The sequence below is a fragment of the Heterodontus francisci genome, chromosome 5, assembly GCF_036365525.1.
Source record: "Heterodontus francisci isolate sHetFra1 chromosome 5, sHetFra1.hap1, whole genome shotgun sequence".
In the NCBI taxonomy this organism is placed as follows: Eukaryota; Metazoa; Chordata; class Chondrichthyes; order Heterodontiformes; family Heterodontidae; genus Heterodontus; species Heterodontus francisci.
Genome location: NC_090375.1, coordinates 67,143,708 through 67,166,861, shown reverse-complemented (window position 1 = coordinate 67,166,861; position 23,154 = coordinate 67,143,708). Strand labels below are relative to the sequence as shown.

At 39.4% G+C, this 23,154-nt stretch overlaps 1 protein-coding gene across 3 annotated transcripts in view; it reads right to left on the bottom strand.

Moving 5' to 3' along the window:
• The window catches only part of virma (vir like m6A methyltransferase associated), a 152,825-nt gene that overhangs the window by 102,794 nt on the left and 26,877 nt on the right, over window positions 1-23,154 (bottom strand). For all 3 annotated transcript variants that reach the window (XM_068031581.1, XM_068031582.1, XM_068031583.1), the window contains exons 9-13: window positions 15,519-16,010; window positions 12,588-12,742; window positions 9,564-9,646; window positions 2,665-2,767; window positions 740-1,284 (exon numbers count right to left, since the gene is read on the bottom strand). In XM_068031581.1, the coding sequence (XP_067887682.1) occupies window positions 740-1,284; window positions 2,665-2,767; window positions 9,564-9,646; window positions 12,588-12,742; window positions 15,519-16,010 (1,378 nt within the window). The remainder of the gene's footprint in view (window positions 1-739; window positions 1,285-2,664; window positions 2,768-9,563; window positions 9,647-12,587; window positions 12,743-15,518; window positions 16,011-23,154) is intronic.

The following is a 23,154-nucleotide window of genomic DNA, read 5'->3' as shown; positions in this document are numbered from 1 at the left end:
CCATCTCGTCCGCTAAACTTAGATTCAAAGCCAATATGTATTTGCACTCCCATAAATCTAATAAGTCATATAGCGCACTTATTAGGTTTAAAGGAGAGCAAATTATGTATGTCTTTGTAATATAGCACACTTTAGAAATGCAGACAGGTTTCAATATTAAATTCTATAAAGTTACGAAAAGGATTAGAGTGATTTTAATTACTTTAAATTGTTACTCTCTTCCCTTACCACTGTGATCTTCCTTTAGACAGAAGACAGCAACAGTCTGTTCTTCAGCTTCTGCATGGCCATCACTTCTGATGCCATTTGACTCCTCTTCAACTTGCTCAAAATGGCTCAGCCGTCTCTTTTTTGCTGGGCATCAACTATTTACAAGACAACCAATCACGACTGAACTCATCCACTGAGGGCCAGAAAGGTCAATGACAGAGCAACAGGATACCAATGGAGTGTCCTGGTTCTTATTTGGAAAGTGCAATGTTTTAATCTATTTTAGTTATTAGTTATGAGGTGAATATAGGCTTTACTAGTCAAAATGTTTCAATGTTTCAGATATTAACACCATTTTACATTAGTCTTAGAGGATTTTTAAATGAACTAGGCTTCAGAATAAAAATATCTTCTATTCACAGGTCAATTTTCATGAAAAAATTATAATTTACAGAATGATCCATGTACCACTTGCATTGATTCTATAATCACAAAATATATGAGGGCAATTTTAGAGACTGAATCTCACCTGTGTGGTTTGCATAGGCAGTGGAAAAGGCAAAAGTTCTGAAAGCAGCAACAATCCAGAGAAAAATCCTTCAGGTGTTTTCAGTACAAAGGAAAGGACTTCCTTTAACATTAATGACCATGTATTATTTGCCAAAGACTCCTCAGAATAAGTGACCTGTTCATTGACTCCTTGAGTAAAAGTAAGTAGAATATCAACTACGTCATTTTGAATCTTTTGCTCTTCATCATCCAGTCGCCCGGACAGTGGTATGGAGCAAAGGACCATGTGGAGGCTAACAAGTACTGTAGGAACTCGTACATCCTTAAATTCAAAAGACCCTCCTCTCAGAAGTTCTGTCAGCATAGCCTTTAAAAGGGAAAGGGTGCATCTTGTGATGGAAAGGATCATAATCCTCTGCAATGTAGTTCCCATATTTGCATGCAGTCTCCAGGGTAGTATTAAGACACTGTTTAATTTTTGTAGAATTCGAATAAATATGTCCATTCCTTCTGCAGAAAACAATTGAATAACTGCAAGATTCCACTTAAGATCTTTCTGCTGACCTAGTGAAAGAAATACCAAGTTATTTCTGAGGAAAATAAAAATCAGACACACACCATTTTTAAAATTAAAAAAAAGATCTTGCCCACTGCTCATCATCTCCGAACAGTGTAATTCAAGTCTATCTTTAGGAATGATAGGTTAAAAACCCACATTTCTGAAAAAAGATGCTTGACCAAAGTGAGCTGTTCCTATGCCACACACTTTTAATTGGTGTGGACAAAGTCCCCATCACAAAACATTTTAAGCTTGCCAGTTCCAGATCTGAAAGTGTTGAAAAGGATGTTTCTCTGAAGTTAGCGGTGAGGTTTGATAATCGGGGAATGGCTGTGTCATACCTGCATTTACACTGACAATGAGCAAATGAGAACTGTGAAATTAATTTTTCACTGCTAGGAACAAACAGAGAAAATCAATTAGTTCCAGTTAGCAAAATAAGGGTCTAGAATTTGCTGTCACAATAATGGTGAGGCTAATTACACTTGCTACTATTTATGCGCAAATGCTATAGCAATTTCAGGTAAAGGGCAGATGTGCCGTTAAACTCAAAAATCCAACATCTTTGTCAAGAGATGCACTGCTCCACAGTTAGCTTCACAAAAGCAACATCTGTCTGCCTCACCATTGAATAATGTGAAGCTGCAGTATATGCCCTGCAGGTACGAACTAAACTCTACAAAGTCTTGTCTATTCCAATCTTAGTCCAATTTTAACAATGTGGTAAGTGTTAATAACTGTGAACCAACCCTTCTGTCATTGATAATTAACTATTACAAGGGTGCAGCCTCACTCCTTTCGGTTTTAATTATTGTTGGAGATTTTTAAAATGTAAAACATTCAATTTTTACTTTTTTTAAACCATTCCTTTCTCTTTCTCTCCAATCTTCCTTTCCTGTAGCTGATTTAGCACTGAATTCACCCAATTAAATTTACAATTCCTTGCCAGTTCCTTTGATGCTAATTTCACAATCCTTCAGTCTGACTGGTTAAGGAGCTGTGCAGTTGCTTGTCCTGTTCACACATGTCCCACTTCCCTCACTGTAACGTTATCAGCTCGCACTTTCAATAACTTGTCATGCAAAAAAATGAGAAAATCAAAACTCGAAAGGGCTAGTCTAACAGCAGATGCCATTGGATGCCCTGCTACAGCAAATTATGGTGCAATATCTTTAGAACCAAGAAATCATCACCACCTCAAAGACATACTAGTAAATGCTTGCTTTATCTTGCTTTTCATTATCATCTTTGCTCCAACTAACATTTTTAAATAAGACATAAATTAAAATGTTTTCCCATAGAGAAATGTAAGATTTTCTGTGGGAATAAAGTAGTAGTTACCAAAAAAATTATTCTATCAATGCTATTAAATTTATATATCATACCTTCAAGTAGGGGAGGTGGGCATGCAATGTGGCAAAGGACACGCAGTGCAGTGGTTAGTCCAGCACCTTCCTGATTCATCTGAATGGTCAAATTATCCAGGTTCTAAAAACACAAAAATGAAGCCATATTCTCATTGAAATGCTCAGTGCTAGATAATAGTCTGAACTGGCAGGTTATTGAAACAATCTTTTGCAAACCTTATTTTTATACAAACAATTTCAGAAATTACTGATACATGCAATATGATATCTGTATTCTAGAAATCAATCACCTTGCATATCTGAACTTGCGAATTTTTAACCGAACACATTTGTAAGAATATTGAGTTTAAAAAGAAATAAAATTCAAGACTACTACTTCATTTAAAATAGTTCTGAACTTCAACTATCAGACCAACCTAAAAGACCAATATTAATTTTCTTTATTCAAGGAAAACAGTTTACAAAAAAAACTTCAGTACTCTTTCAACCATTAGACTGCCAGTATTTTAGGTAAGGATCTCATCTCCTACTGGTTTTGTTTGTTCTTTTGCTTATTTGCAATGAAAAAGGGATATTACAGTAATAAAGCTGCTTAAACTAAAGAACAGTTACCACTACAACGTTAAATCTACCTACCAGACACCTAAAACACAAATTTAATACTGAAATAAAAAAATTGAAACATTACCTTCAGCTCGTCATTTCCTCCTTTTTATTCTATATTTTTACTTTAACTTGCTTTGGTTCTAAAATCAAGCCCAACAAGCTTTCACTTAACTATATTTTTCTGTCTTCCTCCTCATACACCCATTTTACAGCAAATCTGATTTTTTTTTTAAGTTTTTAACTGGCTGAAGACTGACTTTGTTTCCAAACACTTGAAAGCCCACAATCTATTGATGAGAAAATTACATCCCAGTGCGGAATTGAGAGCATTTGCAAATTTTGCTTTTTATCTGACCGATAATTCTAAATTTCACTTTAAACTGATGTATTTTCTTCTATTTCCCTGCATTTTAGAGCCTACTATAATTATACTTCAGAATTATACTTCATAATTATACGTCAAAAATGCTCCATCCATCAATATTGGCGACCGCGCTCTGGAAGTGGTTCAAGAGTTCACCTACCTTGGCTCAACTATCACCAGTAACTTATCTCTAGATGCAGAAATCAACAAGCGTATGGGAAAGGCTTCCACTGCTATGTCCAGACTGGCCAAGAGAGTGTGGGAAAATGGCGCACTGACACGGAACACAAAAGTCCGAGTGTATCAAGCCTGTGTCCTCAATACCTTGCTCTATGGCAGCGAGGCCTGGACAACGTATGTCAGCCAAGAGCAACGTCTCAATTCATTCCATCTTCGCTACCTCTGGAGAATACTTGGCATCAGGTGGCAGGACAGTATCTCCAACACAGAAGTCCTCGAGACGGCCAACATCCCCAGCTTATACACACTACTGAGTCAGCAGCGCTTGAGATGGCTTGGCCATGTGAGCTGTATGGAAGATGGCAGGATCCCCAAAGACACATTGTACAGCGAGCTCGCCACTGGTATCAGACCCACCGGCCGTCCATGTCTCCACTTTAAAGACATCTGCAAACGCGACAAAGTCCTGTGACATTGATCATAAGTCGTGGGAGTCAGTTGCCAGCGTTCGCCAGAGCTGGCGGGCAGTCATAAAGGCGGGGCTAAAGTGTGGCGAGTTGAAGACACTTAGCAGTTGGCAGGAAAAAAGACAGAAGCGCAAGGGGAGAGCCAACTGTGTAACAGCCCCAACAAACAAACTTTTCTGCAGCACCTGTGGAAGAGCCGGTCACTCTAGAATTGGCCTTTATAGCCACTCCAGGCGCTGCTCCACACACCACTGACCACCTCCAGGCGCTTACCCATTGTCTCTTGAGATAAGGAGGCCAAAGATAATTATACTTCATAAATCAAAAATTAGAGCTCCTCAAAAGATATTTTTAAAATTTAAATAAAACTGTAGGATTTTAATGCTAATTTAGAGTCTAGTCCCTTTCTTAGGAAAGAAGTTCCAAATGCACCATGTTAGGCTATGCACGGAAACTCTTTACAACACATTATCTACAATAATTCCAACAAGCAATGCATTGTAAATTCACAAAACACCACTTTCACTGCCACAGCTATCCTTGCTGCGTTCCATTGCAGTCAAGAGGCAGGTGAGAAATTACCAGGATTGAGGGTATGCTGATGTGACAATTTTAAGTGTGAAAGTTTAAGTACCATTGGGAGGGTAAGCATGAAACAGTATGACACTACCACCTTGCGATCAAATTCTGATGAAGAACCAGACCCAAACATTAATCTGTCTTAACCTCTTGAAATATTGTGTTTTTGTGCATTTCAACATTTAACAGTAAATTCTACTCTTTCAAGGTTTTAACACATTCATTATCTGTTTACTTGATAGGAACTGTTAAAATACTGGACAGAGGACCATCATACGAAATCTTGAAGCACTCATCTGCTAATATCATTAACAGTAATTTCCAATAGTCTGCATCAATTTTGTAAATTTCATTCATAGTCTTGAAAATAGCCTGACCATAAGAAGTCTCAATGATTAATAAAAACATTTATGCTGTAGAAAAATAGCTTTACTCAAACTTGTATGCAGATCTGTGCAAGCAACTGGATCAATAGTATACATTTTTATTAAAGGTAATTTCCTATTTTATTTTACGAGGCATATTGAAAGCAGCTACTACATTACTGCAAAGCATGACCACCAGACCACTCTCAATATACAAATTTTCATACTTCCATTAATTCTGGCAAACTGCACTCACTGGTATAATTCTTTATGTATTTGAGTTAGACACGTCAGATTTTTTTTATTCTTTCGTGGGATGTGAGCGTTGCTGACAAGGCCAGCACTGATCGCCTATCCCTAATAGCCCTTAAGAAGGTGGTGGTGGTGGTGAGCCAGCTTCTTGAATCGCTGCAGTCCATGTGGTCTAGGTACACCCACGGTGCTGTTAGGAAGGGAGTTCCAAGTTTTGACGCAGCGACAGTGTAGGAACGGCAATATAGTCCCAAGCCAGGATGATGTGCGACTTGGAGGGGATCTTGCAGATGGTGGTGCTTTGTGTCTGCTGTCCTTGCTCTTCTAGACAATTCCAAAGATTCACAAGCCTTTGAGTAAAGAAATTTCTCATCTCAGTCTTAAACGATCAACCCTGTATCCTGAGACTGTGCCCCATGTTCTAGATTCACCAGCTTGTGGAAAAAAACACTCAGTGTCAACCCTGTCAAGCTCCTTCAGAATCTTTCCTGTTACATTGAGGTCACCTCTCATTCTTCTAAACTAGAGTATAGGCCCTATTTACTCAGCCTCTTATCACAAGACAACACTCTCATCCCAAGAACCAATCCAGTGAACCTTCGTTGTACTGCCGCCAATGCAAGTAAAATTTGTCAAAAACAATTTCCCTTCATAAAACCATGTTGACTTTGTCTGATCACATTGATTTTCTAAATGCATTGTTAAAACTTATTTAATAACTGATACCAGCATTTTCCTGACGAGCAATGTCAGGCTCACTGGCCTGCAGTTACCATTTTTCTCTCTCCCTCCTTTCTTGAATAGCTGTGTTACATTTGTTAATTTCCAATCTGCTGGGACACATGCTAAAATCTAGGGACTTTTGGAAAATCATAACCAGCGCATCCACTATTTCTGCAACTACCGCATTTAGAACCTTAAGATGTAGGCATCAGGTCCTGGGGATTTAGGAACATAGGAGACGGAGTCGGCCATTTAGCCCATTGAGCCTGCTCCACCATTCAATACAATTATCGCTGATCATCCAACTTCAATGTCTTTTCCCCCACACTATCCCCATATCCCCTTAGGTCATTTGTATTTAGAAATCTGTCAATAGGAACATTTGTCAGTTTTTAGTCCCTTAAGTTTATCCAATACTACTTCTCTGCTGATACTAATTACCTTTAGGTTCCTCACTCTTATTAGTCCCCAATTACCCTCTATTTCTGGTATGTAATCAGTGTCTTCTACTGTGAAGACAGACACAAAATCTTTGCTCAACATCTCTGCCATTTCCTCATTCCCCATGATAATTTCTCCTGTCTCTGCCTCTAAGTGACCTATGGTTACTTTAGTTACTCTCTTTTTTATATTCTTGTAAAAGCTCTTACAATCTGTTTTTACATTCCTGGCTAGTTTACCCTCATTCTACATCAAAAAAGTTAGCTGCCTCTTCTCTTTACAGGTGATGATACAGCTGCTGTATATATCCTGTTATGATCAGGTGAGGAGGGGTCAAAAGGTTCCCCCCTCTTGTCCCTCTCCTTGTTTGACCGCAACAGGGTTTATTTCTTTTAAACAGTGAATGTGCTTACCAAATCAGTGAGTCCTTAACCCTTTTTGGTGCTATGATCATAAAAGAACCAACTGGACACTTTTTTTGAGTTTAAACAAGAGGTTAGTTTACTGAACTTAAAATCAAAACCCGATCGGAGTACAAATAATAAACTACGCTCCAACTTTCACACATATACACACACACACACAAATTGGTTACAGAGTGAAGAATAGACTGGTTAGATTAGAATCCAGAACAAATAAAAGAATATACAGTCTGTGGTGTCTGGTAATTCAGTTATCTTCCAGATGAACTCCTGGCCCTGAAGTTTCTGGCTGGTAGAGGTGGCCCCTGGTTCAGGGTTTTCTTGGAGACAGTGATGTAACTGGCTTTCTCCCCAGAGTCTCTGTCTGCAGCAATGACAGACTTGGATGCTTTGCAGCCCACAGACAGGGTTTGAGTGACAATGCTGCCTGGAGAGAGAGAGAGGCAGACCACTTGGGTCTTGCTCTAGTCAGCTTAGATGCTTGTCTGATATGTCCAAAAGAAACTCCAAGTTTTCACACAGATGGAGAGGCTGTCACATGATTGTCCCAGTGTATTCTCTTTTGCACTTTAATGAGATCCAAGTCTAAGAATTCCAATCTCTCTCAGGACTTGTTGTTTCAATGTTTACCCCTAGAGGGTCGTCTCCACTAGTGTTAATGTTCTACGAAGGCAATACCAAGTATTCAAACTGCTCAAGCCATTGTTCTGGATGAGGACTATTCAGACATGCATGTCCACCTCGATACCTTGGAATGTGAGGTATTTTAATGCAAATTGCGATGGCCATCTTAGCTGCTTTCTTTTTAAAAGCTTAATTTAGGTTTCCAACCGATGAAGTAAAAATAATCGTTCAGCATAGCATGTTTATGACAATCCACTATTTCTGGTTTTTGCTAATTCCCAGCATTTGTATTTTTCTTTTTCTTTCATGAGGTATTAATTCCTTAACTAGTTCCATAGTCAAAAGGTATGCTTCATTTTCTTGCTCAAATGGCCATTGCTCATTGTGAGACTTGGCAGGGTAAATGTTAATCAACCATGGAAAACATCAAAACCTGACCCCAATCCTGTCTTTATTCAAATCCACAAAAGCTCACTATCATTAGAAGTTGCTGGAGAGCAATCAGGAACACTGGCAAACTTTTCCATTCTCTTAGCCAGATGTGCCATGGTCAGCAAGTGGTAAAAGTCTTGGAAAAATTAGGGTAAAATTGTAAAATGGTAATAAAACAAAATGGAAAACACTGGAGACACTCAGCAGGTCAGGAAGCTTCATTTGAGAAAGCACAAGTCAGTTGACATTTCAGATATAAACCCTGCCTGAAAGATACTACAGATGAACAGCATTTAAGGAGACACATTTCAAGACAATTGGGGGCAGGTCGAAGAGAAAGGAGGGAAGGGAAAAACATACTCAATAACCACACTGAGGAAAAGACATGGACCTGTGAAATGCTAAGTTGGAGGATCAGGAGATGGTTGAAAGTTGAAATTATGTCTCATGCCTCCCTTTTATAAGACAAATCAAAGCAATGAAAGGTATATAATGTGCGAAAAGAGCTGAAGGGTGATAAGTATGTAGAATATGAAGCATGTGAAACTGGCAAAGTGTAGCAGGCTCCAGTTGCCTAGGTATCTGAGGGAAGAACAACACCAAATATGGAAAACCGGAGCTTGTTAAAATAATGCAAATTAGGGGGCGATATGTTAGAAATATTTAAAATTATGAGATGAGGAGTTTAAATAATGGGGCATTAATTAAATCTAAGAAATCTAAAACAAAGAGCATGAGATATTTCTTTATACACTGAGCTTATGCAATTCACTTCCAAGGCAGAAACTGTCGGCATTCAAGATTAGATTGGATAGATAGATTGAGGAAAAAGGAATAAAGAGATATGGTAACATTGTGGGTCAATATTGTTTGCTTGCATGAAGGGTAAACTGCAACACAGAATAATTGGGCTGAATGACCTGTTTCCAAGTTGCAAGTTCTATGTATGTACAACTGCTGCCCTGAATTAGGGATCGATTATGTATCTACTAGTCAGTAGAAGCTCAGTTACCCACTAAATAAACTTAGTCATGGAGAGTGTTTTAGTAGAAGATTGTATTTTAACTTTTACTTAGAAGCTTAAGTTAACATTACAGTAACAAAGCTGTTCCTGGTGTTTGAGTAGCATTAATGTTGTATAGTGGCTTTCACTATCACAATGCGCAAGTTGTAAACTAAACTGGTTGACCCAAAGGAAAAGACAAGTTTCCCTGAACCTGCCAGCAATCCAAGGGATAAATCGGAATCAAAGCCAAAAATCAGATCATAACCCCACAAACCACAAGAGAGTCTGTACCCAAAGATTAAATCTAATAATTTCATATTCCCAAGACAATACGTTTTATTGATTTATGAGACACCAGGAACAAAATGGAAATCTCAAAAGTAGAACTGGATGTTCCTATTTTACTCTATTTTTAAAGAATACAATATATCAACAGACATCTAACATTTCACTCACCAGTTTAATATATTCAAGAAGACTAGGAATACAATTAATTTCAAACTTTAGATTCTTTAGTGGCTCCAGCCATTTACCCAATTCTAAAAATCAAGAGAGAGAAATGGAATTAATGGGCACCAAAATTCATCAGACATACTCAGCTATCTGGTACCCCTAATCTGGGATTTCTACAAGAGAAGCTCATTTTGAATGCTCTCATTTGGATTTAATATTTCTCAGAACATTGAAAATATTTCAAATTTTTATGCTTAGTTGCAATGTATATAACTGTTTTGCAAAGTACAAACCAATGATTTAGTCCAATATAACAAGTCAGATATCATATCCTAAAGCATGCCAATGTTTTATTCTTTAAAAATCCTTATGTTGAAATGTCCTGAAAACAAAATTACAGTTCTTACAAAAATAGTATTCAGTTTAATTCAAGAATTACAAAACAAAATAGGCATATAAAAATATAGTTACTGATTGCTTGCAGAATGCCACAAATTTAGTACAAAAGAGACCAGCAGGTAGATTACTGCATTGAAAATTTGGGATAAATCCTTCAACAAATTTAACTAAAATTATATGTTAACAATTTATTTTCAACAAAATTAAACAAAAATTGTAAATGTTTGTTTAGTATTAATTATTTGCATAATAATGAAACTCATGTTCAAGTCTCCTGTTCAGGTAATGGGGTCTCACTGCAATTTTTTGGGGGGAAATAACGATCCACACTAGTACCTACCTTCTTTTCTGGAAATGATGCCTCACATTGGGCTGTGATTTCCCCAGTAATGCATACATATGTATGCTGGGTTAGGATTTGGTTTAATCTCATATGATTAATGTTTTTGTTTTCATTTTACTTATAAATGCCTTCTGGATTTGTACTGTAGCAAGAAATAATGAACTGGTTAAAGTTACTCATTCGCAGGATGCTTTAGTGTTTTATTTTGCTCTTTCACGGGACGTGAACATCGAGCATTTGTTGCCCTTGAGAACGTGGTAGCAAGTTGCCTTCTTGACCTGCTACAGTCTATCTGGTGTAGGAACACCCACAATGTTTTTTGGAAGGGAGCGCCAGGTTGTTGACCCAGCGACAATGAAGCAGTGCTGATATAGGTCCAAGTCAGGACGATGTGTGACTTGGAAGGGAACTTGCACATGTTGGTGTTCCCATACATTTGCTGCCCTTGTCCATCTAGGTGTTAGGGCACAAATTAGCTGACTATGCTGTTTAGCTTCAGCATGCATGATTTGAGCCTGTTGACTACTTGTTGGTTGCCACATTGTTAAATGAGATAGGTAGTGGAATAGGCTATGATGATAAGCATGTTGGCACCTGGTAGCAAGTATCTCATTTCTGGGGCTCTTGTTCACGAGAACATTGTCAAGCCATAATGGATCAGCAAGAACAGTGTGCATGAGAAGAGACATATAAAGATCTCAAGCTTTCCTTAACCATTTGTAGTGAGAGTCAGGATTGAAAGGATCAATGGAGGTTGTGTTTCTACTCACGGAAAAAAAAGTATATCTACTGCTTCAAGACGCTACATATGTTTGGACTTGGTTGAACACAATAAAAGGATGATGTTGCAACCATGTTTGGTTTATCAGATTCCAATTTCCTTACAGTACTGACAGCCCATTGTATTTCAGCCAAGTAATGGAGAGAGGCTGGATAATGTATATTTGAGCAGAGGTACATCCTGGCTTAAATTAACACCGCGCACTTTCAGCGAAGATCACGAATTGTCCTTTGTAGTATAACTCCTGACTAAGGACACCAGGCTAATTTCATCATCCAAGTACTACATCAGCTAACTCAGCAGAGAATATGAACTAAAACTGGGAATTTCATTCAGTGACATGATTTTGAGCACTGTTTCACTCCCTTAGACATGGTCCACGAACTTTTTTTCTAGCCACACTTCTTATTTCCTACTTTTCTTTTTCATTGATTTACTGACTTGCTTCTTTAAATTTGTTCTGTTCCCCTCCTGTCCTTGTTGGAGATTTCCCACCATCCAATAACACATTTGAGACTAGCTATCTTAAGTGCATTCAATGATACTAAATTCGATTTTATCAGTTTATGGGAAGTATGTTCCACCCTCTTTCTTTTGATAGTGTTCTGAAAATGTTTGGAAGGGGAATCCTCAGTGGTAAGTGATGTGGGTGTTCTGGGGTCTGGAAGCACAGCAGAGAAGGGAACAGGATTGCAGAGTCTCAGATTACTGAGAATATATAGTGGTGGAGTTAGCCAGTCGTAGTGGAGTTGTTGGAATGTGGGAGCACTGGGTTGCCAATGATAAGTTGCATAAGCATTGAGAATCAGTTTTTCAAAGTGTGGAAGTACTGAGGAAGGGTTCAAGAGTAGTGTGCAAGGGATCTCGGGATATGGAATTTAGATAGTGAGGCTTCAGATCAGCAGAGTGTGCTTGGGACCATTGGTGAAGAGGGTACCTACAATTTTGACTACAATTAAAGATGGTAGAAATGCTGAATCAATGAATTGATCAGAAAGCTCCTAACATCAGACTTTAGACAGATACAAAGATTTTGAAACAGTGTTTACATCTTTGCTTACAAATGTATCCTTTCAGGATATGAACATTTAGCTCCTTAAACATGACTAAAACTATTAACCAATATCTTTTTTCGTAAATGCTGGAACACTGGCTAGAATATATTTCAAAAACATAGCATGCACTACTTAGGAAGATATTTCATCTCATCCATTTATAAGACACTCCTTGCAGATTGCTGAAAATCCCTTGCTTTTTCACTACCACCTACTAAAAGAAAAGTCACAGAACCTGCTCCAAGGAGCCTATGAATGTTAAACACAAGAATACATACATGAACATTTTGGAGTAGGTTGAATTTTATCCATTCAGTTGACATCCATTTGTTACCTTCCAGACAGCATGGCCAAGGCCTGCCAATACATTTACAGTAAGTCATCAGCGCGAACATACATCTGACCACTATGTGGTAGATGCAGAGAGCACATTAAGAAAAAATAATTACCTTGTAGTTTGGGATTGGTGTCATCAGCCTTGCAGAGTCTCAGTAATCCAGCAGAATGCTGTTCCAGCATTTGCCCATCATGAGTAGACTGTACGGTTAGCAAAATAAGCATGCAAGCATAATTGCATGCAACAGATTTTCTGGACTTAGTGTCCCTGGAATTTAAAAAAAATCAAAGGGCATCATATTGTACACCAAATAAAATATGTATAATTTGCAATCACCCTGACTAATGCTAACAAATTTTACATCTATATCAAGGAACACTACACTTTCAATGGTTTGTAAATCCAAGAAACCACAGAATTCTCCACTTGGCTAATCTTTGATTATTCTAACTTGCTACCCAATACAAGGGGTCAGGGGTGAGTGGAGACTAGTTGCAACCTAAACCTTTAAACCTGGTAACCACTCAACAAAAATCTTTCAAAAACATGTTAAAAGTTAATCATCAATCACCCGAGCCTCCAAAGGAAATTCCAAATCAAGGCTCATTTCATGGAATTTACATTTGACCCGAGGTTCAACACACAGACAGTGTTGCTGACATTATACTGCTACTCCTCATCGGTTCATGATTAGTAGAAACATTAAGTTACATTAAGTATGGTAAACTATGGATCCAAATACGGAAACCAGGCTGAAGATAAAAGTGCAACATTGTTTTAAACTGTCGTGCAAAAAGTCCGACTCGGCCCCCAAATATTGCATGAAATAATGTATTTAAATACTATGCTAAAGAAAGAACAGGTTTACCATTAGAAATTTACCACTGATAAAGACCTTGCAATAAAAATGTAGATGTTGCAAATGCTAACAGTCAAAAAGAAATTACTTATCTTTCACGTACAACATGCATCTCTACAGTACTCATGTGCAGGAAGACAACTCAAGACATTTTGCATTAAAGAATGAGAAAAAAAATGTTTGTTGAGCAGGAGGAAAAAAATGGGTGACAAGCCAAAAGCAATGGTCAAACAAGAGTTTTTGAAGGTACTGGTGGGAGCAAATTGGGAGTTTGAAAAGATTGGAACCTAGTAGCTAACAAAGTAGCTAGCAATGATGGAGTGGGAGATAAGGGAACTCCAGTGCTAGTGGGGTAGAAAACAGGTTGGATGGGACAAGACCATGATGTAATTTTAAAATGTAGATGAGATTAGAATCAACTCACCAGGGCAATGGGCATCAACAGAGCGTGGGAACTGATGAATTTGGGGAGATGGTCATGCAGGACTTTGCATGGTGTGACAATGCAGGTTGCATTGCTTTCTATCAAGTACAACGTGTGAAGGGATTGGGAGGGGAGACCAGCTAGATGCTCGAGATGTTAAACTTTGAGGAGATAAAAGGTATGGACTATGGTTTGGGTGATAAGGGGGGAAAGTGAGGAGAAGGGTCAAGCAAAGACAGCGAGGGACAAAGACAGTAAAAGCTGTGAAACTGGAAAAATTTCATTTTGGTAATGGTACAGAAACCTGATCAAGATTGCGCTTGATCAAGTTTCTAAACCTCCTGACTCAGTCCAAGATGACTCAGTCAAGGAAGTTGATTGAGTCAAAATCAAAAGCACACAGGGTGGTTTCAATTTTGCTTGAGTTAAGTTGGAGGATTGATACTTTGGGACACATCAGAAACTACTGAGTAGGCAGAAGGGAAGCGACTAGAAGTGATGTAATGCCCGCCTTGTGGCACGTATGAATGGAAACAGGAGACTACAATAACTCAGAAGTGGCAGCAGAATAGAGACACTGAATGAGGAAGCTGTTGTCAATGGTTGCAAAATGATTGAGAAACTAATCAGTGTAGAAATAACATCTTTTGTAAAACTCAAAAAAATTATAGCCTTGTCAACAACAAAAAATAATACTTCCAACAAACATGTAAGGCACCCCAGTTACAGAGCAGATTGGGCGGCACAGTGGTGCAGTGGTTAGCACTGCAGCCTCACAGCTCCAGCGACCCGGGTTCGATTCTGGGTACTGCCTGTGCAGAGTTTGCAAGTTCTCCCTGTGTCTGTGTGGGTTTTCGCCGGGTGCTCCGGTTTCCTCCCAGAGCCAAAGACTTGCAGGTTGATAGGTAAATTGCCCCTAGTGTAGGTAGGTGGTAGGAGAATTGAGGGAAGGTGGGGATGTGGTAGGAATATAGGATTAATGTAGGATTAGTATAAATGGGTGGTTGATGGTTGGCACAGACTCAGTGGGCCGAAGGGCCTGTTTCAGTGCTGTATCTCTAAATAAAAAAAAATCACTGCATTCATTTGTGCTATATTGGTTGGCATAATTGGCTATATTGGAAGGCATATGGTGTGTTAGCTTTTATTAGTAGGGGGATCGAGTTTCGGAGCCACGAGGTCATGCTGCAGCTGTACAAAACTCTGGTGAGACCGCACCTGGAGTATTGCGTGCAGTTCTGGTCACCGCATTATAGGAAGGATGTGGAAGCTTTGGAAAGGGTGCAGAGGAGATTTACTAGGATGTTGCCTGGTATGGAGGGAAGGTCTTACGAGGAAAGGCTGAGGGACTTGAGGTTGTTTTCGTTGGAGAGAAGGAGGAGGAGAGGTGACTTAATAGAGACATATAAGATAATCAGAGGGTTAGATAGGGTGGATAGTGAGAGTCTTTTTCCTCGGATGGTGATGGCAAACATGAGGGGACATAGCTTTAAGTTGAGGGGTGATAGATATAGGACAGATGTCAGAGGTAGTTTCTTTACTCAGAGAGTAGTAGGGGCGTGGAACGCCCTGCCTGCAACAGTAGTAGACTCGCCAACTTTAAGGGCATTTAAGTGGTCATTGGATAGACATATGGATGAAAATGGAATAGTGTAGGTCAGATGGTTTCACAGGTCGGCGCAACATCGAGGGCCGAAGGGCCTGTACTGCGCTGTAATGTTCTAATTCTAATAATGAATCATTAAAATAAGGTACATTACCCCAAGAGCTCTTTGGAATAGTATTCCATAAGAGTAATGAGACTGGAAAGATTTTTGTCCAGATGGAGCACATGGGACACAGCATTTCGTCCAATCGGATTGAATGTAATCAAATAGAGGCTATGAAGAGTTCCTAATACGTCTGCACGGTCTGTTTCCTCAACTGCTAAACCTCGATTTAAGTAGTCAAAAAGTTCAGAAACATACTGCAATGCCTGTAATGAATACAACAGCCATATAGCCAATGTATCATCATTTCCACTATCAGAATGGATACCCTCCTCTTGGTCTTGATCAGAAGTCTGAGACAAGGCTCTGATCAGCAGATTTGTTGCTTCATACTCTGCACTGAGGAATAAAAGACCATTTTGTATCTGAATGAGGAACTTAATCAAGTCCTTAATAGATTGCAACAGACCAGGATGAGCATTAGTTGCAGGAATAGACAGGAGCAGGGTGAGTGATTCCAGAAAATGGCAGCTGTTAAGGTACCTGCAAGAAAAAAAGTCAAATAGACAAGTTATTCCAATCTTATGAATTTTGACCTTCCAGTCATCTATATTCAATAGTAAACTGACTATATAGAGGATGAGCACACTGACCTGAAAGTCCATCAACTGACCTTTAAGCCATAATTTTACCATATCAATTACATTTGTTTCATATACTTAGAAATTTGATAAACTTAAGCTGAAGCACCCTTAATCAAGTTTAAATGTACAAAATGCTTTGGTTTCATGCTTCCAAGCACTGCAATTGAGTTATTTTTATATTTTACCAACACTTTATTCAATACATGCAGTTAACTTATACCGTGCTCTATAACTACAGATACAAAATGCATTTTAATTTTATAGCTGTTTAATGCATTTACTCTGCATGGTAATACGACTGCGCTTTGTACTGGATTAAATGTGCGGTTAGTTTTTTGTTAGTGTGTTCATTATAAAGCAATATGGCAGCAGTCACTCTTCTGGGGCTAACACTGCAGATAAAGATGATAGAGTGGATGTGTTAGTACATGGAGGAGCTGCTGCAGAGAGACCAAAAAGATATTAAAAAAAGAGGGAGAAATTGGATGCTCCGAAAACTAAATTCAGGCAGATCGCATGGAAACTGAATGATGAGGGCAAGTTTTCTAGATTACTACTTACCTTTGGCATGATGTAATAGTAGTAGAATTACAAGGGTAAAATCAGTGGCTGGCTCGTTAAGTCATGGTAAATAGTATTGGTTTTATAAGCAAATGTAACATTATTTGGGGTAAAACTGGTTGGTACAGGAGAAATAGGCTAAACCTCCAAGTTTAGAACTGGAAAAGTAGCCAAAGCAGAGGATGGAATTAAGGCTTGTTTAAAGTAGAAATAAAGACGGAAGGGAATCAAACTATGGATGATCAAAAAGAACACAAGATGAAACAGAAAATAAATATAGTCAAAGTAAACAAAAAGTAAGATTTTAAAAAAGGATAAAAGTAACATAATTAAGTGCCTTCAGCTGAATGTTAGAAGCATTCGTAATAAATACTGGAATTGGAAGCATTTGTATTGGAAGAAAAGTATAACATAGATACTATGAAATCATGGCTCACTCCCAAATTCAATACACAGTTATGCATGCAAAATAGAGATAAAAGCAGATAAGCAGATTCAGTCTAATGCAATAATTTGGAAATACGACAGATTTAAATTATATCTCAGGGAAAGGCAAAAATAAAAGTGAACCAGTATGACGCCTAAAATAAGTGGAGAGCAGATCAAGCATGTCAGCTACAGACCCTCAGGACAGGTGAAGGGAAACTGCATTTTATATAAAAAAAGAGATGAGGAGAGTGCATACAGACAGAAGTATAGTTGTAGTGGAGTTACTTCAACCCAATATGAGCAAAGAATATCCTAATGCACAGACGGCAGCAGAATCAAAAATAGTTGTTTTGTAGTTAAGAACTTGAGTATTGCTGAAAGCAGACATTTTGTTGAAGCTTTTCATCTCGCACTCAAGACAATTCGCAATACCACCAATATAAGGGAAAGCAACAAATTTGTACTGTATGAGAAGAGAGTGCTGATTGGTTGGCAAGTGGACTCTGATTGGTAGAGGCGTTGCCATGGAGAATGCACCTGTTTATGGTGACTGACAGTTAACTGCCAAGCTTTATTTGGCATTTAAACCGGGCAGCTGGACCCTGGGCAAGGCATTGCCCTGAGGAATGAACCAGCGAATGGCTGTCACTTATTTTGTGTAGCTGAAACAGGCGTAACGTGTGTACATGTTATTTCTGTCTACAAAGAACAGGGCCCTATTATTTATTTATGTAGTATATGAAGCTTTCAGTATGCGAGCCTGACTAACGATCTTAAATTGGTTGTCAGCTCAATTCTTAACACTGAGGATTATTTAGCAAATGCTGTCCAATCGTAGAATCACATCTAATGTTGGACACTGTGTTTTGAGCTTTGCAAGCATGGGCTGGTTGGGTACAGTCTGTACCTTGCCCATTGTGAACAGCGGAACAAACCTGTTGTTTGATACCATCCACCAGTTTTTGGGACATACGACCTATATACCTAGCATCACACTGGCATTGAAATTCATATATCACATTACTCATTTGTGTGATAGGCAGAACGTCTTTTTAGCTTGACAGCAGCATCCTGTTATTGGCGAACACCACACGTGTTGATACTTCATAGTAGCAGCATGTTGGTCAAATTTTTGGGATACATTACCCTTCCAGGGTAATCTGAAGTAGACTGGGCATTTTACAGTGCCAAAAAATGACGGCCTTAGGCCCGTTCATAAGTTTGCGCGATATACAGTCAGAAATGATCTGATCAGGGTAGTCATCGTCATGTAGGATGCCTTTGATTCACCCTATTTCAGCATCAAGCTTGCATGAACAAATGGCTCAGGCCCCATTTACAAGGTTGCCGATAAGGCCAATCTTATAGCACGTGGAACTGTAAGAAAACCAACCAGTGAAGGTAGGCTTGCAGTAGACCATGATAGAGAACCCCCTAGCAGATTTCTCAAATAGTATGTCAAGGAAAGGGGGCTGATTTGACTGCTCCATTTCAAAGGTGAATTTGGCACAGGATGGAGCCTATTAAGACGTGTAAGGAAATTATTACATACAGCTGTGGATTCAAATATCGCAAACGTGTCATTTACATATCAGAAATATGCAAGAGGTAGGGGGTTAGGTGTCATTCCCTCAAAGACACGTTTCTCATGGAACCCAACGAAGATGTTTGCGAGAGCTGGGCCTAGAGGGGATCCAATGGCAACACCATCTATTTGGGCATACATGGTGTTGTTAAAACTCAACTCAACTGCAGGAGTTGCAGAGTTCATACATTCAATGAATACTGATTCATGCAATGTGGCGGTCTAGATCGCCATGATATAGTGTTGCAGCACAAGCATCAAGCCAAAAAAGGCATTCTGCCTATCACACACGAATAATGTGATGTATGAATTTCATGGCCAGTGCAATGCGAAGTATATAGGTCGTACATCTCAAAGACTGGCGGATCGTATCAAACAACATGTCCATTCCGCTGTTCACAACGGGCAACGTACAGACCGTACCAGACCATCCCGCGCTTGCAAATCTCAAAATAGTGTCCAACATTAGATGTAATTCCGCCTTTGGACAACATTTTCTAAATAATCCTCAGTGTTTTAAGAATTACACTGACGACCAATTTAAGATGGTCAGTAGGGCTCGCAGAGTGGCACATTTGTGCATACTGGAAGCTACATATATTAATACACAGGGCCCTATTCTTTGCAGACAGAAATAACGTACACACATTGTGCCTGTTTCAGCTAAACAAAATAAGTGACAGCCATTCCTCAGGGCAATGCCTTGACCAGAGTCAAGCTGCCCAGTTTAAATTTCAAACAAAACTTGGCAGTTAACTATCAGTCACCATAAACTGGTGCATTCCCCATGGCAAAGCCTCTACCAATCAGAATCCACTTGCCAACTTCTCATACAGTACAAGTTTGTTGCTTTCCCTTATATTGGTTGTTACGACCAGGTGAGGAAGGCGTCTCAGGTTCCCCTTTCGTCTCTTCTCCGGTTTGACCACAACAGGGTTTATCTTTTTTAAAACACAGTGATTTACTTACTGCCTCAGTGAGCACTTGCTCCTGCTCCTCTAATATAATAGCAAATGAACCAGACCTGTCTTGAGTTTAAACAAGAAAAATGCAAGTTTATTAAACTTATCACTCTAAACCGGTTAAAAAATTACTAAAATATGCTACACATCCACGCCCACATTCACACAAGAGCCACACACACACACACAAATAGATTACAGAGAGAAAAACAGAGTCGGGAGGTTGGAGTAGAGTCTGTAATAAATGGAATTCAAATTTGAATCTCAGTCCCAGAGTTCTTAATTGAAATTGTAGTCCTGAAGACCTCACTGGGCCACGTGCACGGTTTGGGCTTACTTCTCAGGTTCCAGAAGGCAGAAAGGGGGTTTCATCATTGTTCCCTAGTTGCTGGCTGTGCTGGGCTGTAGGTTTTAGGCTTAGTAGTTACAGCCGAGGCTTCTCTGGGTCTTTTCTGGAGAGAGGGAGAGAGACTGTGCCTCCCTTGGTGACACGGTTGCCGTCTGCCTTCTGTGTCACCACTCAATCGTGAGAGTGACCCAAGCAGTCACATGATATGACCACTCTGTTTAAATGAGAATCTTCTGGAATGGTCTCTGAAATTCAAGGCGCTCCTCTCAGGCTGCCCAGACATACTTGGTTTTGGGGGGTGGGGAGTGGGTTGGCTCTTTCCAAGTCAATGAGTGTCGATGGCTTTTGACAACCAACACTGACAAGGCTATCTCAGATAACTGAATCAGAGAGCACCCCATTGTTCTGGCTAGGCTGCGTCAATCATATCTGTGTCCAGTCTAATCCCTTGGTTCTTTCATTTTCAAATGTTCGTGGCCATCTTGGCTGCTAGCTGTTCTGTTTTAAAAGTTATTTGTAACAATTTCCAGTAAAAGTCTCAGGCAAAGTTCCACACAAGAAAATTAATATTTTCCATTTGACATCTGGGTTTTTATCACATTGGTATTCATGCGAATTGTCCTGATGAGTGCAAGACAAAAGTTTCAACAAAATGTCTCTGTTTCCAGCAAGAATCAGAAACAGTATGACACATAATGCTTCCTAACCCACTGCATTAGGAGTCCCACTAGAGCGAAAATGCATCTAGATCTGATTCTTGAAAGCAATCAGAATGACCATAATGAGGTAGCTAGCAGTGAATCCTTTGGGAACAAGTGACCGCAATGTAATAAAATGCAAGATCATCTACAATCAACATATTGAGAATTAAGATAGAAATATACGAGTTCAGACAAACAGGATTCCATACAACAGAGCGAATAAAACTAATTTAAGTGGGAAGTACTGCTGAAAGACAGGTGAAGTTTTTTTTTTAAACTATATACAAGTTAACAATATAGACAAGAAAACAAAGTATCAGCTGAAAAGCAGTCCCAAAATATATTAAAGCAATTCAAAATGGAAATAGGAAGAAAACTAATCTCAAAGTCTACATTGCAAAGCGAAAGGAAGAATTTTACGAGCAATAAAGGATAAAGCTAAAACACAGTAGATACTCAGGGTTCAAAAGGGTGTACCAATGACAGCCGTACAAAGGGTTGTTTAAGTACAGTAACCGAACATATTCCTGAACCACCAGAAGAGAATGGTTAGGGAAGTTATCAAAAAGATGGAGTAATTGTAGATAAAAGGAAAATAGTAGAATTAATGATTAATTTTAAAAGTAATCACTAGGAAGGGAGAGAAAGTGTTCATTGATGCTTTAAAATGCACTGGTCAGATCTCAGTTGGATTAATCAGTACAGTTTTGGTCACAAGCCTTCAAGAGACAATCAAGTATTGCAGAGGATATAGAAATGGCAACAAGAATGATTCAGTGCAAAAGAAATAAGCTATGAGCAAAGATTAGAGAAACGCAAGATCCATCATTCAGCAAAAAGGTGGTAAGGAAAGACCTCAACAAGATATATAAAGTATCAAATGTTATAAATAAAATGAACCCAGAGCATTTTTTTAGTTAATGGACGTATATTTAAACCAAATTTAAAACACAATCATGGAATCACAAAGGCGCTTCACAGGAGCATTATGAAGCAAAACTGAACGCCACGCCACATAAGACCATTAGGGCAGACGGCGAAAAGCTTGGTCAAAGAGATAGGTTTTAAGAATCATCTTAAAGGAGGAAAGAGAGATACAAAGGCAGAGAGGTTTAGTGGGAATCCCAGAGCTTAGGTCCAAGGCAGCTGAAGGCACAAATGTTGGAGCAACTAAAACTGGAGATGCTCAAGAGACCAGAATTAGATGAGTACAGATATCCCAGCAGGTTGTAGGGCTGGAGGAGATAAAAGAAAGGGAGGGCCATGGCCATGGACAGACTTGAAAACAAGGATGAGAAATTTAAAAATTGAGGCATTGTTTGATCGGGAGCCAGCGAGCACAGGGTGGTGGGTTAACGGGACTTGCCGTGAGTAAGGACACAGGCAGCAGAGTTTTGGATGACCTCAGGTTTACGATGGGTAGAATGTGGGAGGTCAGCCAGGGTGCGTTGTAATAGTCAAGTCTAGAGGTAATAAAGGCATGGACGAGGGTTTCAGCAAGCAGATGCGCTGAGGCAGGGTCAAAGTAAGGTAATTTTGCAGAGGTGCAAACAGCAGTCTAAGTGATGGCGCTGATATGTGTTCGGAAACTGATCCAGGGTCAAATGTGACACCAAGGTTGCAAACAGTCTGGCTCAGCCTCAGACAGTTGCCAAGGAGAGATGGAGTCAGTAGGTAGGGAAAGGAGTTTGAAGCGGCACCAGAGACAATTGCTTCAGTCTTCCCAATGTTTGTTGGAGGAAATTTCTGTTCATTCAGTACCAGAAGTTGGAAAAGCAGTCTCATAACTTAGCAACAGTGGAGGAGTCGAGGGAGGTAATAGCTGTGCAGAGCTGGGTGTTGACAGCATACATCTGAAAACTAATGTTACGTTTTCGGATGATGTCACTGAGGGGTAGTATGTAGATGAGAAATAGGAGGGAACCAAGGATTATCCTTGGGAGACACCAGAAGTAACAGTACAGGAGCAGGAAGAGAAGCCATTGCCAATGATCTTCTGGCTATGATTAGATAGACAAGAATGGAACCAGGTTGAGTGCAGTGCCACCCAGCTGGACAACAGTGGAGTGGCACTGAAGGAGGATGGTATGGTCAACCATGTCAAAGAATGCAGACAGGCTGAGAAGAGGGATAGTTTACCTTTGTCATAGTAACATAGGATGTCATTTGTGCCTTTGATAAGACCAGTTTCTGGACTGCAGTAGCAGAGGAAACCTAATTGGAGGGATTCAAATATGGCGTTCCAAGAAAAATAAGCACAGATTTGGAACCTGACGACACAGTCAAGGACTTTGAGGAGGAAAGGGAGGTTGGAGGTAAGGTGGTAGTTTGCAAGGACGGTGGAGTCAAAGGTTGTTTTTTTGAGAACGGGGTGATGACAGCAGATTTAAAGGAGAGGGGGAGAGTACCGGGAGAGAGAGAGAGAGAGAGAGAACTGTTAACAGTATCAGCTAACT